Source organism: Emiliania huxleyi, assembly GCF_000372725.1.
Source record: "Emiliania huxleyi CCMP1516 unplaced genomic scaffold EMIHUscaffold_37, whole genome shotgun sequence".
Lineage (NCBI taxonomy): Eukaryota > Haptophyta > Isochrysidales > Noelaerhabdaceae > Emiliania > Emiliania huxleyi.
The window spans coordinates 222,825-235,911 of NW_005199194.1; the positions used below are offsets into that span (position 1 = coordinate 222,825).

Here is a 13,087-nt window from a genome sequence, read left to right on the forward strand (position 1 = left end):
AGCGGGCCCGGCGTCGTCTCCAGCAGGGAGGGCGTTGGCAGCGCGGCGATGGAGCCGGGCGGCGCGGGGCCCGCGCCGCCGGGCGGCGGCGGGTCGGAGAGCGTGGTGCCCGGCTCGCGCGGCCCCTCGTCGTGCGGCAGCAGCGTGTACGTGCAGCGGTCGTGGCACGCCTTCGGCGAGCGGTACCGCTGCGGCGCGAGCGAAGAGACGATGTCCGAGATGAGCTCCCAGTTGGCCGAGCCGTAGCCGTGCACCGCGCGCAGCAGCGCCGTGTCCTCCTCGACCGACCACGGCGCCTCGCCCGCCGGCGCGACGCCCGGCCGCGGCGGCTTTTGACCCGGCCGCGGCCGCGCGCCCGGCTGCTGGTGCGGGTAGGCGGCGGGGTAGCCGGGCTGCGGGCGCCGCTTGTGGGACCGCTTCCCCCCGGAGGGGGGCGGCTCGTACGGCAGCGGCGGCGGCTCGAGCAGCCCCAGCCCGCCGTCGTAGCCGTCGCCGTACGCCGTCGTGTCGTCCTCGTCGCCGAGCTTCTTGGGCGCCTTGCGCGCGCGCCCAGAGTTGCGTCCGGCGGCGTCCTTTGGCGGGTGGGCTGCCGCCTCGCGCGCGCGCGCGCGCCGCTCCGAGATCTGCTGCCGCACACGCTGCAGCCCGGCCACGCCCTCGGTCACCAGCGCCGAGAACTGGAGCGACGCGAAGGAGCCGGGAGGCAGCTCGTCCTCGTCCGCATCCGACGACTCGGCGGGCGCGGCGGCGTACACCTCGTCCTCGTCGCGGTCGGGCGGCGCGGGCGGCGCCCACAGCCGGAGGTCGGTCGCCGCGCCCGAGCGCACCAGCTGCTCCTCGAGCGAGACGAGCTCCGCCGTCTGCTGGAGGCCCGAGCGGGCCAGCTGCTGCTGCAAGTACTGCACCACGTTTGACTTGTACGCCGGCGGCGGCGCGGCGGCGCCGCCGCCCTCCTCGTCGGCGTCGTCGGCGGCGCCGTTGCCGCGCCGCCGCTTGCCCTTGTGGCTGCGCTTGCCGCCGTCGGCCTGCGGCTCGGAGACGGTGTAAAAGAGCACCTCGTCCTCCTCGTCGGCGGCCGCCTCCTCCTCGTCCCGCTTGCGCGCCAGCCGCTCCATCTCCCACTCCTGCCACTGTAACTCGCCCTGAGCCTCGGCGGCGGCGGCCTCGTTGCTCTCCTCGAGCACGCGCAGCATGTACCGCTGCACCGGCGTCAGCGCCGCCTCGAGCTGCTCCGCCACCGACGCGTCCGTCACGCCCGCCACCTCGCCAAAGTCGGCCGCGTCCTCCGCGTCGATGGCGGCGGACATGCCGGCGCCGCTCGTCGTGAGCGTGCCGCCGTCGGCGCCGGCGGCGAGCCGCGAGCCGCCCCCCGCCGGCCGGCGCCGTGCCGCAAAGTCCGACTCGTTGCCCGAGACGGCGGACGCGTCGGCGGCCGAGGCGGCGGCGCGCCCCGCGGCGTCGGCGTCGGCCTCCTCCGCAAAGGGGATCGACTCGTCAAACTCGGCCGCGTCGTTGGCCGCCTCGGCAGCCTCGGCGCGCATCGCCTCGCGGTCCTCGGCGTCCTGCGCGCTCAGCAGCGCGGCCTCCAGCTCCTCGGCGCTCGGCTCGCCGCCCGGCTCGCCGCCGCCCGGCTCGCCGCCGCCCCCCCTGGCCGCGTCCTCGCTGGGCGAAGGCGCGTCGGTGGACGCCTTCTTCGACGAGCGCCCGCCCCCGCGGGCCTTGCGCGAAGGCGCTGGCGTCGGCGCCGGCGCGGCGTCCGACGCCGTCGCCTCGTCGGGCGCCGGCGCGTCGGTGCCAAAGAGCTCGCGCACGCCCTCGGCGCCGCCCTTGAAGAAGTCGGTGGTGAAGGAGCCGGCCTGGATGACGACCGAGTCGAGCAGCCGCTTCTGGTTCGCCTTGCGCAGGATGTTCTCCTCGACGGTCGACTCGGAGATGAGGCGGTAGATGTGCACCTGCTTCGTCTGCCCGATCCGGTGCGCGCGGTCCTGCGCCTGCGCGTCGATGGTCGGGTTCCAGTCGCTGTCGTAAAAGATGACCGTGTCGGCGCCGGTGAGGTTGATGCCGAGCCCGCCGGCGCGCGTGGCGAGGATGAAGATGAAGATCTTGGGCGAGAGGTTGAAGCGGTCCATCAGCCGCTGCCGGTCCTCGGTCCGCGTCGAGCCGTCGAGCCGGAGGTAGGTGAAGCCCATCATGCAGATCCACGCCTCGAGCACGTTGAGCATCTTGGTCATCTGCGTGAAGATGAGGCAGCGGTGGCCGCCGCTGTGCAGCTGGCGCAGCAGCCGCGCGAGCACCTGCAGCTTGCCGCAGTCCCACTGCAGCAGCCGCTTGTCGGGGAAGGAGAGCGACTGCCGCACCACCACCGGTTGCAGCAGCGCGAGGCGCGGCCGCGGCACCGCCGCCACCTGCACCGCCGTCCGCCTCGCCGCCGCCGCGTCGGAGGGGTCGTGCCGCGTCGAGATGCGCGGGGGCGGCGCGCACGCGCGCCCGATCTGCGTGGTGAACGCCTCCAGCTCCGGCCGGCACGACTCGAAGCGGCGGCCGAAGGAGAGGACGAGCTCGCCCGCCGCAGAGAGGCAGCTCGGCGCCTCGAGCGGCGCAACCTCCTCGCACGCGAGCGCGGCCAGGCGCTCCGCCACGAGCGGCACGGCGCACGACTTGCGCAAGCCGTAGCCGAAGAGCGGCGTGCGCGTGCAGCGCAGCTCGTTGATGTGCGCGAGCGTCTGCCGCACGCTCCGCCGCCACGCGAGCCGCCGCTCGTGCGCCGCCTGCACGAGCGGCCGGAAGGGCGACAGCACCGGCACCGTCGGCGGCGCCATGTAGTTGTCGGGCGGCGGCGCGCCGGGCAGCGACGAGGCGACGCCGGCCGAGGCGAGGGCGGGCTCGGCGGAGAGGCGCCGCGTGGACACCTCGAGCAGGTAGACTGGCTTCGCGCGCAGCGTCGAGATGCGGTAGGCGTCGTAGGAGTCGAGGTCGCAGTACGACGCGAGGTTGAGGTTGAGCAGGTCGAAGCACGCGCCGCTCTCGAGCGGCGGCCTCTCGAGCGCGCGCACAGTGCACGCGCCCGCGGTGAGGAGCAGCGGCTGCATCGCGTGCGGCGAGCGGATTGGCCGCTCCTCGAAGAGGTCGGGGTGGTTGCACACCTTGCGCAGCTGCATGAGCACGTTCATGATGCCGAGCATCGAGCCCGAGCCGAGCGTCGAGCGGGTGGCGCTCGAGGCCATGAAGTCCTCGTAGAGCTCGCGCTGCCGCTTCGAGAGGGGGCACGGCACGACGTGCTCCACCTTGTCCTGCAGGCTCTTCTCGACGTCCTTCTTGAGCCGCCGCAGCAGGAAGGGGCGCAGGATGGCGTGCAGCCGCTCGATGACGGCCTGGTCGACGGCGTGCTCGCCCTCGATCATCCCGGTGAGCGGGTTGGAGAACCAGTCCTTGAACTCCTTGTGCGACTCGAAGATGTGCGGCATCAGAAAGTGCAGCAGCGACCACAGCTCCATCAGGTTGTTTTGCAGCGGTGTGCCCGTCAGCAGCAGCCGCCGCTTGGCGTTGAAGTTGAGCAGCGTCTGCCAGCGCTGCGAGCGGAAGTTCTTGATGTGGTGCGCCTGTGCGCCGCGGGGAAGGCGAGGGAAGGGGTGGGAGGTCGCCGCGCTTGCCTGCACGCGCGCGCGCTCCCCCCGCGTGCGCCCTACGCGCGGCGCGCCTCGTCGAGGATGAGGTACTTCCACTTTTTGCGGCGGAAGGCGGCCTGATCCTGGATGACGAGCTTGTACGACGTGATGCAGACGTGGAAGGCGTTCGTCTTGGACCAGCCCTGCCGCTTGAGCTTGCGCTCCTTCTGCGTGCCGTAGTAGGTCAGGATCTTGAAGGCGGGGCAGAACTTCTTGATCTCCATCTCCCAGTTGAGCATCACCGACGTTGGCACCACCACCAGGTGCGGGCCCCAGATGCCGCGCTCGCACGCCAGCCACGCGAGCATCGAGATGGTCATGAGCGTCTTGCCGAGCCCCATCTCGTCGGCGAGGATGCCGTTCAGGTTCTTGTCGTACATCGACACCATCCAGTCGAGCGCCACGTGCTGGTACTCGCGCAGCGTGCCGCGGATCAGGAACGGCACCTGCACCTTGACGTTGGCTGTCGCGAGCGTGTCCCCCGTCGGCCGCAGCTCGGCAGCCTCCGCCATCGTCGACTCCATCCGCTCGCGGTTGGACTTGCCGGCGTGCGACGCGGCGGCTGCCTCCGCCTCCAGATCGATGTCCTCGGCGGGGTCCTCCGGCTCGTCGCCGCCGTCCGCGTCCGCACCGCCACCCCCACCCGATGCTGCTGCGCCGCCGCCCTCGGAGCCGCCCGCCGCGGCTCCCGCTGCAGCCTCCTCCGAAGCCGCCGCGTCGTCGTCGGCAGCGGCGGCATCGCCGGGGCCCGCCGCCTCGGCGCTGCTCGCAGGCGCCTCGGCGGCGTCGGACGATGCGCCGGGAGCGTCCGCCATCTCGACGTCTTCCGGGGCGGGCGCGGCGACCGCAGCTGCCGCCGCGCCGTCGCCGCCCTCCTCCTCTGCGGGTGGCGCCGCCTCCTCGGCCGCCTCGGCGGCCGCCTCCGCCTCCTCGGCGTCGCCGCCGCCCTCGTCCTCGTCAACCTCCTCCTCCTCCCCGCTCGTCGCAAACTCGTCGTCCTCCTCCTCCTCCTCCTCCTCCCCCTCCTCCTCGAACGCCCGGAGGAGCTCCTCGTCGATCGGCGCCTCCGCCTCCTGCTGCAGCCTCTGCAGCTCGGCGATGCGGTCCACCTTCTCGACACTGGCCCGGCGGCGCTCGTCGCCCTCCCCCTCCTCCCCCTCCTCCTCGCCGCCGCCCGTCAGGCCCTCGGTCAGCATCGACGTGTAACGCGCCGTCTGCCCCACAAGGAAGTCGAGTTGCTTGTTGCGCGTCTCGAGCCGCGCCGCCTCCACCCGCTGGTTGTGCTTGTACTCCGCCACGCGGGCCACCTGCGACCACACGTCGAGCACCTCGCGGCAGATGGCGCTTGCCAGCCGCCGCGTCTGCGCCTCCTCGGAGCGGTGCGTCTTGGACTCCAGCTGCGCCCGCTCCGCGTGCCATCGCGAGACCGCCTTGACGGCCTTGCGCGCGAGCGCCGCCTTCCAGGCCGCCTCCTGCTTGAAGTCCTTTGAGAGCCACTCCATCTCCTCGAGCAGGTAGTCCCAGTGCGTCTTGTTGCGCTGCGGCTCCGCCAGCTTGCGCCACTGCTTGATGGCCCACGTCGCCGGCTGCGGCTGCGACTCGGCTGGCGACGCCTCTGGCGCCGCCGACGGCCCGGCGCCGCTCGCTGCGCTCGGGCGTGCAACCTCCTGCAGCTGCGCCACGGCGCTCCTCGCGTGTTGGCGCGGCTGGCGCTGCCGCTGCGAAGCCGAGCGCGCGGCGGCCGACGCCGCGCCTGAGGCGTCCGCCCCCGCCGCGCCGCCGGCTCTCGCCGCCGCCGCTGCCGCCGCCGCATCGCCCGCCGCCGCCCCCGCAGGCGAGCCTCCCGCCGCCGCCGCCGCAGAGGAGGGTTGGCTGGAGGCGGCGGCGGCCGCCGCGCCCGACCCGACCGGCTGCGAGACGGGCTGCTTGGAGGCGCCGCGTGGCAAGCCCGCCTGGATGCGCGCGGCGGCAGCAGCAGCCGACGCCGCCGCCGCGCCGACCAGCGGTCGCGGCTGCATCGGCGACGCCCGCCCGGCAGCCGGCTCGGCCCCAGCTGCACTTGGGGCGGGGCCGGCTCCGTCGGACGAGGTCGCTGCTGCGCCGCTCGCCGCCGCCGGGGCCTCCTGCTTCACGCCGACGTCGCCCCCAAAGTCCAGCAGGTTCTTGCCCGCCTGCAGCCACGCCAGCTCCGCCGCCGCGGCCGCCGCGGCGCGCTCGTGCCGCCCGGCGGACCTGCTGCCGCCGCCAGAGCCAGGCTGAGCGCCCTCGGACTTGGCTCGCTCCCCCAATGGCGACGGGCCGACGGAGCCGTCGTCCTTGCCCAAGCCCGAGCGCGTCGCTCGTCGTCCCGGCGGCGGAAGCGGCGGCGGATCCTCCTCGTCCTCCCCATTCATCTCGGCGTCGGGCGCCGCCTCGTCAGCAAGGGCCGCAGTTCCATCTTGTTGAGGCGCCGGCTCGTCGTCGGGCTGAGGCGTCGACGTCGAGTCCCGGCGCGCACGCTTCCGCGAGCGACCGGTCGACGAGCCCTGCGGCTTGGGCGCCTCCTCCGCCGCCTCGGGCGCCTCGGACTCTGCAGCCTCTTTCCGCTTGTGAGAGCCCGATCGTCGCCGATCTGCGCGAGGCATCGCGGTGGAGCCTGGTGCGCGCCGAGCGCGCCTGCGAGCAGGGTGACGGTTCGAGTCAGGCGCGAGTGGCCTGCCTGAGGCGCAGGCTCGCGCGCGGAGCGCGCGCGCGCGCGGTCGACAGGGGCTGAGAGCTGAAGGGGGGTCTCTGCGCGTCTGAGCTTTGGCGTCGAGGGAGACGGCCAATGTGCATGCTTGGCGGTGCGAGCGAGGGTCGGCGCGCGCTGGCGCGCGGCGAGCGGGGGGGCCGAATGGCCGCAGGGGGGGGGGAGGGGGGTAGGCACTGGCGCGCACACACACAGCCAGTGGGCTCTCTCGCGCGGGCTGCGCCACCTGTCGCTGAGGCCGCGCCGCAGCGCTACTGACTGTGAGGTGAAAAAGAATTAGCAACCCCAACAGAGAGGGGTAAGGGTGGCGCTCTGCAGGAGGGGGAACGAAGAGAGTGGACGACCGCGAGGCGGCATGATGGTGGGGCGAGAGTGGGCGAGGGACTGCGAGACGGGAGATCGGGAGGGAGTGGCAGACGCCCGAGGGCAAACATGCAACAACGGCCTACTCGCCCAAGTACTCGCTCTCTTTTATGTCCCACCATGCAGAGCGCATCTCTCTCTCTGTTGTGCGAGGCGTGAACCGCGCCATTCGCTCTCACCTGGCAACCCTGTCTGCACGTCTCGCGCGCGCGTGGCAGCGGCAACGGCGCCGCTGCGTCGTCGTCAGCTGCATCGTCTCCTCGGGGAGAAACCCAGCGACGACGGTGCCACCCAGGATCGAAGAGCTCGCTGCGTCGACAAGTGTGTCGACAACATCCTCCATCGACCGGCCGCCGAGGCGTAAGCGCCGGTTCGAAATGCCTCTCGACTGCCCGGCAGCATTGTCCGCGCCGTCGCTGCCTCCAGTGCCACCGTCGTCGGGCGGCTCGCCGCCGCCACCCCCGCCGCCGCCGCCCCCCTCGCCGCCCCGGCCACCTACTCCCTCGCCTCCGCCGCCGCCCCCTCCACCGCCGCCCCCCGGCGGTGACGTCTTCCCGGCCAATCTCTTCAGACCAAACATCTTCGCCGTCGTACTCTGTACTTTTGGCGCCGAAGCAAGGCACGCTGTCCGCCCACGCTCACCACTCGACCCTACTCGGCCAAGAGCGACGCCTCCCCGCGTCCCCGCCCGGCGCAATGCCATTGGCCAATGCGCGGACGACCCAGCGGAAGATCGTCCCAAGGACTCGTCCAAGGTGCTGAAGACACACCACGAGGGCGCACCGGACCCCGTGACCTACGCTGTCTCTGTCCGCCGCGCACCAAGTGCAAGAAGCGCGACGCAGAGAGTCTGCCCTCAACAAAAGGCAGAGTCGGACGACGGAGGAAGTCCTTGACGCCGGACAACGCCTCGCCAACTGCGAGCGCGAAGAACTAGAGCTCGACGCCGACCGAGTCCGCCTCGGACCATTCGGCTCGATCTCGCCGCTGCCATCGCCCCCGCAAGAGCAGGCGACAGACGACGGTGAGCTGCATGGTCACGGACGCCAACCTCGACCCCGCCATCGCCACACAGCCGGCGCGACGGCGACACACCAACCCCGATCCTAGCCCCGATCCTGCCGACGTCGGCACGGCCTTCCTGGATGGCGTTCCTCCGCCTGCGGCGCCCGTCGACGCCACAATGGAATGGCCCACCTCGGGGGGCGACATCGACATGCACGCTAGGGCCCATCGCGCATCTCCCAGCGCCTCGGGAGCCGCCGCCGCAACGACGAGCCGACTTGGCTTGGGCGCCTCCTCCGCCGCCTCGGGCGCCTCGGACTCTGCAGCCTCTTTCCGCTTGTGAGAGCCCGATCGTCGCCGATCTGCGCGAGGCATCGCGGTGGAGCCTGGTGCGCGCCGAGCGCGCCTGCGAGCAGGGTGACGGTTCGAGTCAGGCGCGAGTGGCCTGCCTGAGGCGCAGGCTCGCGCGCGGAGCGCGCGCGCGCGCGGTCGACAGGGGCTGAGAGCTGAAGGGGGGTCTCTGCGCGTCTGAGCTTTGGCGTCGAGGAGACGGCCAATGTGCATGCTTGGCGGTGCGAGCGAGGGTCGGCGCGCGCTGGCGCGCGGCGAGCGGGGGGGCCGAATGGCCGCAGGGGGGGGGGAGGGGGGTAGGCACTGGCGCGCACACACACAGCCAGTGGGCTCTCTCGCGCGGGCTGCGCCACCTGTCGCTGAGGCCGCGCCGCAGCGCTACTGACTGTGAGGTGAAAAAGAATTAGCAACCCCAACAGAGAGGGGTAAGGGTGGCGCTCTGCAGGAGGGGGAACGAAGAGAGTGGACGACCGCGAGGCGGCATGATGGTGGGGCGAGAGTGGGCGAGGGACTGCGAGACGGGAGATCGGGAGTGGCAGACGCCCGAGGGCAAACATGAGAGACGGCGCACAGTACGGTGAACCTACCGTGCCTGCCCGCTGCACAGGTCCGGGTCTACTATCTCGATCGACCCACCCACCGTGCAGAAAAGAATGGCTTGTGTCGGACCTGAGGCCAGCCACAACAGGCAGTCTAGACTCTAGTCCCTTCACAATGTCAATGTCCACACAACCTTGAGGGAGGGTATATGTAGAGGATGTTTTAGAGTGTAGAGCGCTGTAGAGCTGTAGAGCTGTAGAGCGCTGGAGAGCGCTGTAGAGCTATAGCTCTACATCCGGCGCGGGACGAACTGCGTGCGTTCTAGAGCGATGTAGTCGAGCGCGATTGTGCTGTAGAGTTTGTTGTAGAGGGGCTCTACAGCCAAACCGGCGGGAAGGCAGTGACTCAAAGAGGTCGAGCCGCGCTAATGGGGTGTCTCCGAGCTTACTGGAGCTCTGATGGACGGCCCTGACTATCACTGACACACAGAGAGTCACTCTGCCAGTCGCAGCCGTGCGGCATGCCACAGCAGCAGAAGGCACCTGCCACCCACTGGGCGGGCAGAGAGAAGGCCAGGGCAGCACTGGCAAGTGCAACGCGCCTCATGTCGGAGAGCGACCGTGCCTCGTTCGCCGCTTATGATGCAGAGTTTGTTGTAGATATTTCACGTTGTAGAGCGCCTCTACATCGCTCTACAAACAACGCACGCAGTTCGTCCCGCGGCGGGGGTGTAGAGCTCTACAGCTGTACAGCGCTCTCCAGCGCTCTACAGCTCTACAGCTCCAAACCGCTCTACACTCTACATCCTCTACACCCTCCCTGAGCCCTGGTGTCGAGGTGTCGAGGCCCGGTGTCGAGGGTGTCGAGCTGCTGTCGAGGGATAGAGGTGTCGAGGCCTGTCGAGGCCTAAGCGACTCCCGCGAGAGGGCGGCGAGGCACTTAGCTCCGTGCACTCGACCGCCCTCGCCGCAGGCAAGCTCATTGCAAAAGAATTGCGCCGGTCGCGGTCCGCCGCCGGCGCGCTCGGCTCAGTCAGTGTCTTCAAGCCCGCCGGTGGGGAGCTCCGCTTGCGGGCAACGATTGAACATGCGGGCAGCCTCGCTGTGTGAGAGAGAGATTTTTAGCAATACCAAACAACTCTAACACTCGCTGTCCGTGAATCAAGCACTCTTGACGGACGGTCTGATTGTGGAAACACCCAATCTCTTCCACCACTTATACACGGCTTCGCCTTGGACCCTTGGTCTGTCTGCGTCTGTGCGCCGCCGCGCTTGTACACGCGAAGCAGCTCTCTCTCTCTAGATGAGAGGATGATGAGTTGTAAAGAAAGAAAGAAAACAGCGGGGCCAAGTAGGATGAGTTGTTGTACGAGGGAGTTTGAAGGTGAAATTCTTTTTGCCTCGTGCCTAGTGTTGTTTCAGAGTGACTTTCATTCCTTTTGCCGGGGGAGGTTGTATTATCCTTGAAGAAGAAAACAGCGCCGGAGCCGACAAGCAGGCCGAAGTCATCGTACAGCTGTTTACGCTCTCCCGCTCTCCCGCTCCCCTACCGCTGATGCTCCTCCAAGCCCAGCGAAGCCTGCGTCGCGTCGCGTGCGCGCGGCCGCGCCCGGCTCTCGCCTCCTCCTCCTCTGAAGCCGGCGCGGCTGTCTCCCTCGTGGTCTACCACGCGGTGGCGGCTCGCACGCTCGACGGCGTCCTCGAGGCGCCGCGCCAACTACAGTACCCGCCGAATTTCGCCCACACGCGGCCGAGCCGTCACCGCGCGACCGCAGGTGCTCGAGACGCTCGGCGACAAAGCGCCTGCTGCCGGCATCGACGTCGAGTGTGCGGTGCGCAGCGCGCCGTTGGGAGACGGGTGGCGGCGTTTAGAGGCCCGACCGTGGCGGCCACCGCACAGGCGGACGTGCTCAACTTGGAGGTTGGTGAGGCGAGTTTCGTCCTCAACAAGCAGGCGCCCAACCTGCAGCTCTGGCTCTCGTCACCGGCGCGCGTGCTTGCCGGCCGCCTCTTCCGAGAGAGCGAGAGCAGGTCGTGTGAGCCGCCGCACGCCCTCATTTTGCAGGTGCGTGGCCCGCTCCGGTACGACTTTGACGCGGGCTCGGCGCGGTGGCTCAACAACCGAGACGCGCACCCGCTGCTCCCCACGCTGGCCGACGACATACAGTCTCTGTGCGGCGAGGCCGTCGACTTTGGCGCGGTGGAGGAGGACGTGTCGCAGCTCTACCTCGAGCAGCTCTCGAAGCCGTAGCAGCTCCCGGAGCGCGTGTGTGGATGGGTCGAAACCGCCCGTCCCCGTGTTCCGGCGACGTGATATGCCTCAGTGCTCAAACAAATGTTTGTCTCTCTCAACGGGTATGCGTTTCGGGGGCGGGGGGCAGAAAGAGCTAGAGCGAAGTATGATTCTTTTGAGGTGCCTTTTCTTTTTTCGAGCCGTGCTTCAAGAGAGAGAGAGAAGCCAACTCTCTCTCTGGACTCTGCTTCTCAACCCGGCAAGCATGAATTGTTGAACTGTTGTGCGGTGCACTTGGAGCACTTGGAGTGCAGACTACTGCGCAGTCATTTAGCCTCACATCCAGCATCCAGGGCCGGGGAGCTAAGTCCTAAGAAGCACACCCAGCGGGCCGGATGATCGGGATCGGGCTAGCGCAAGAGACTGATAAATAAATAAATAAATAAAACGGACACACCAAACAAGGGGTGGGAGAAGGACAGGGTCCTGACCCCTATGGGGCTAAGAAGAATTGTTTTTGTCAATTTTGGAGCGAGTCCACCCGTAAATATTATGTTGCCTCTCCTCAGCGCCGCCGCAGCCCTCAACGCGGGGCTGCGGACGGGGACCAGCGTGGCGCGGGCGCTGCCGCCTGCTCGGCGCGCCGTCGCGCCCACCGCCCAGGACGTGATGGCGCCGTGCGTCATCAAAGTCGTCGGCGTCGGCGGTGGCGGCGGCAACGCCGTCAACCGGATGATCCAGTTCGGCCAGGCGCAGACGGGAGCGGTGGAGTACTGGGCGCTGAACACGGACATCCAGGCGCTCGACGCCTCGCTCTCGCCCAATCGCCTCGGCCTCGGCGCCGGCACTTCGCGCGGGCTCGGCGCGGGCGGCTCCCCGGACACGGGCGCTGCGTCGGCAAAGGAGTCGTTCGAGGAGATCTCCAAGATGGTGGCGGGGTCTGACATGGTGTTCGTGGTCGCGGGCATGGGCGGCGGCACCGGCTCGGGCGGCGCGCCCATCGTGGCGGAGGCGGCCAAGGCGGCGGGCGCGCTGACGGTCGGCGTCGTGACAAAGCCCTTCTCGTTTGAGGGGCAGCGGAGGATGAGGCAGGCGGACGCGGCCATCGATCAGCTGAGGCAGCACGTCGACGCGATGATCGTCGTCTCCAACGACCGGCTGCTCGACCTCGTCGAGGAGGGCACGCCGCTGCAGGAGGCGTTCTGTGTCGCAGACGATATCCTGCGACAGGCGCGGTCGCCGCCTGCTCTCATCCGCCACTCGTCCGCCGCCGCCCCCCCTCCCTCCCCCGCGACTCCTCCCGCCAGCCCCGCCCTCCCCTCGCTCCCTGTGCCGCCGGCCCCTCCTCCACGACCCTCTCCGCCGCCGCAGCCAGCTGCCAGCCGTCCCATCCGCCACCACTGCACCCTCCCTCTGCCCCTTCTCGCTCCCACCCCACCTCCTCGCAAGTCGCCCGCGCTGCCGCCCTCGCCGCCGCCCTCGTCCTCTTCGCATTTGCCGCCCGCCTCACACCGCTCACCGCCCGCCCAGCCCAACCCATAGCCCCAACCCTCCTCTCCTGCCCTCACCAACCCTCCTCTCCTCCCCTCACCAACCCTCCTCTCCTCCTCTCACCAGCCCTCCGCTCCTCTCACCAGCCCTCCGCTCCTCTCACCAGCCCTCCGCTCCTCTCACCAGCCCTCCGCTCCTCTCACCAGCCCTCCGCTCCTCTCACCAGCCCTCCGCTCCTCTCACCAGCCCTCCGCTCCTCTCACCAGCCCTCCGCTCCTCTCACCAACCCTCCGCTCCTCTCACAGGGCGTCGTCGGCATCAGCGACATCATCATCCAGCCCGGCCTCATCAACGTCGACTTCGCAGACGTACAGTCGGTGATGGGTGCCTCAGGCGTACAGCCACCCGCAGCCAGCCACCCCCCCCCCTGGAGTCACTCGAGCCACGAGTCCCCCTCCCTCTGGAGTCACTCTCCCTCTGGAGCCACCCTCCCTCACCCCACCCGCGCCTCTTCGGCCAGGCCTCGCTCTGATGGGCATCGGAACCGCAGAGGGAAAGACGCGCGCGCGCGACGCCGCCTTCGCCGCGGTGACCCCTCCCTCCCCCTCCCTCCCTCCCTTTCAGCCCTTCAAGATGTTACCTCCCATTCGATTCACCTCTCACTCGCTCATCTTTCTGTCCAATATTCACTCTCCTCCCTTCTTCCTAAATC

The 13,087-nt window shown here is 69.6% G+C and overlaps 3 protein-coding genes across 3 annotated transcripts in view; 2 read left to right on the plus strand and 1 right to left on the minus strand.

The window, feature by feature from the left end:
* Positions 1 to 112: 112 nt before the first annotated feature.
* EMIHUDRAFT_415931 (hypothetical protein) lies at positions 113 to 4,015 on the minus strand (the record flags this gene model as incomplete). The annotated part of the gene is made up of 2 exons (XM_005771866.1): positions 3,698 to 4,015; positions 113 to 3,599 (listed from the first exon to the last, which is right to left on the minus strand). Coding segments are annotated over exons 1-2 (3,795 nt in total), but the record flags the coding sequence as incomplete, so codon positions are not given.
* Positions 4,016 to 10,206: 6,191 nt separating this feature from the next.
* On the plus strand, positions 10,207 to 10,902 carry EMIHUDRAFT_209055 (hypothetical protein; the record flags this gene model as incomplete). The annotated part of the gene is made up of 4 exons (XM_005771867.1): positions 10,207 to 10,323; positions 10,427 to 10,483; positions 10,552 to 10,644; positions 10,717 to 10,902. 4 exons carry the CDS (start codon positions 10,207 to 10,209, stop codon positions 10,900 to 10,902), a joined length of 453 nt encoding a protein of 150 aa, XP_005771924.1.
* Positions 10,903 to 11,468: 566 nt separating this feature from the next.
* The window catches only part of EMIHUDRAFT_421687 (hypothetical protein), a gene marked incomplete at its 3' end in the record, with an annotated part of 3,748 nt that continues 2,129 nt past the window's right edge, over positions 11,469 to 13,087 (plus strand). The window contains exons 1-3 of the mRNA XM_005771868.1: positions 11,469 to 12,114; positions 12,681 to 12,768; positions 12,896 to 12,963. Coding sequence (XP_005771925.1) covers positions 11,554 to 12,114; positions 12,681 to 12,768; positions 12,896 to 12,963 — 717 coding nt within the window. The 5' untranslated portion in view covers positions 11,469 to 11,553. The remainder of the gene's footprint in view (positions 12,115 to 12,680; positions 12,769 to 12,895; positions 12,964 to 13,087) is intronic.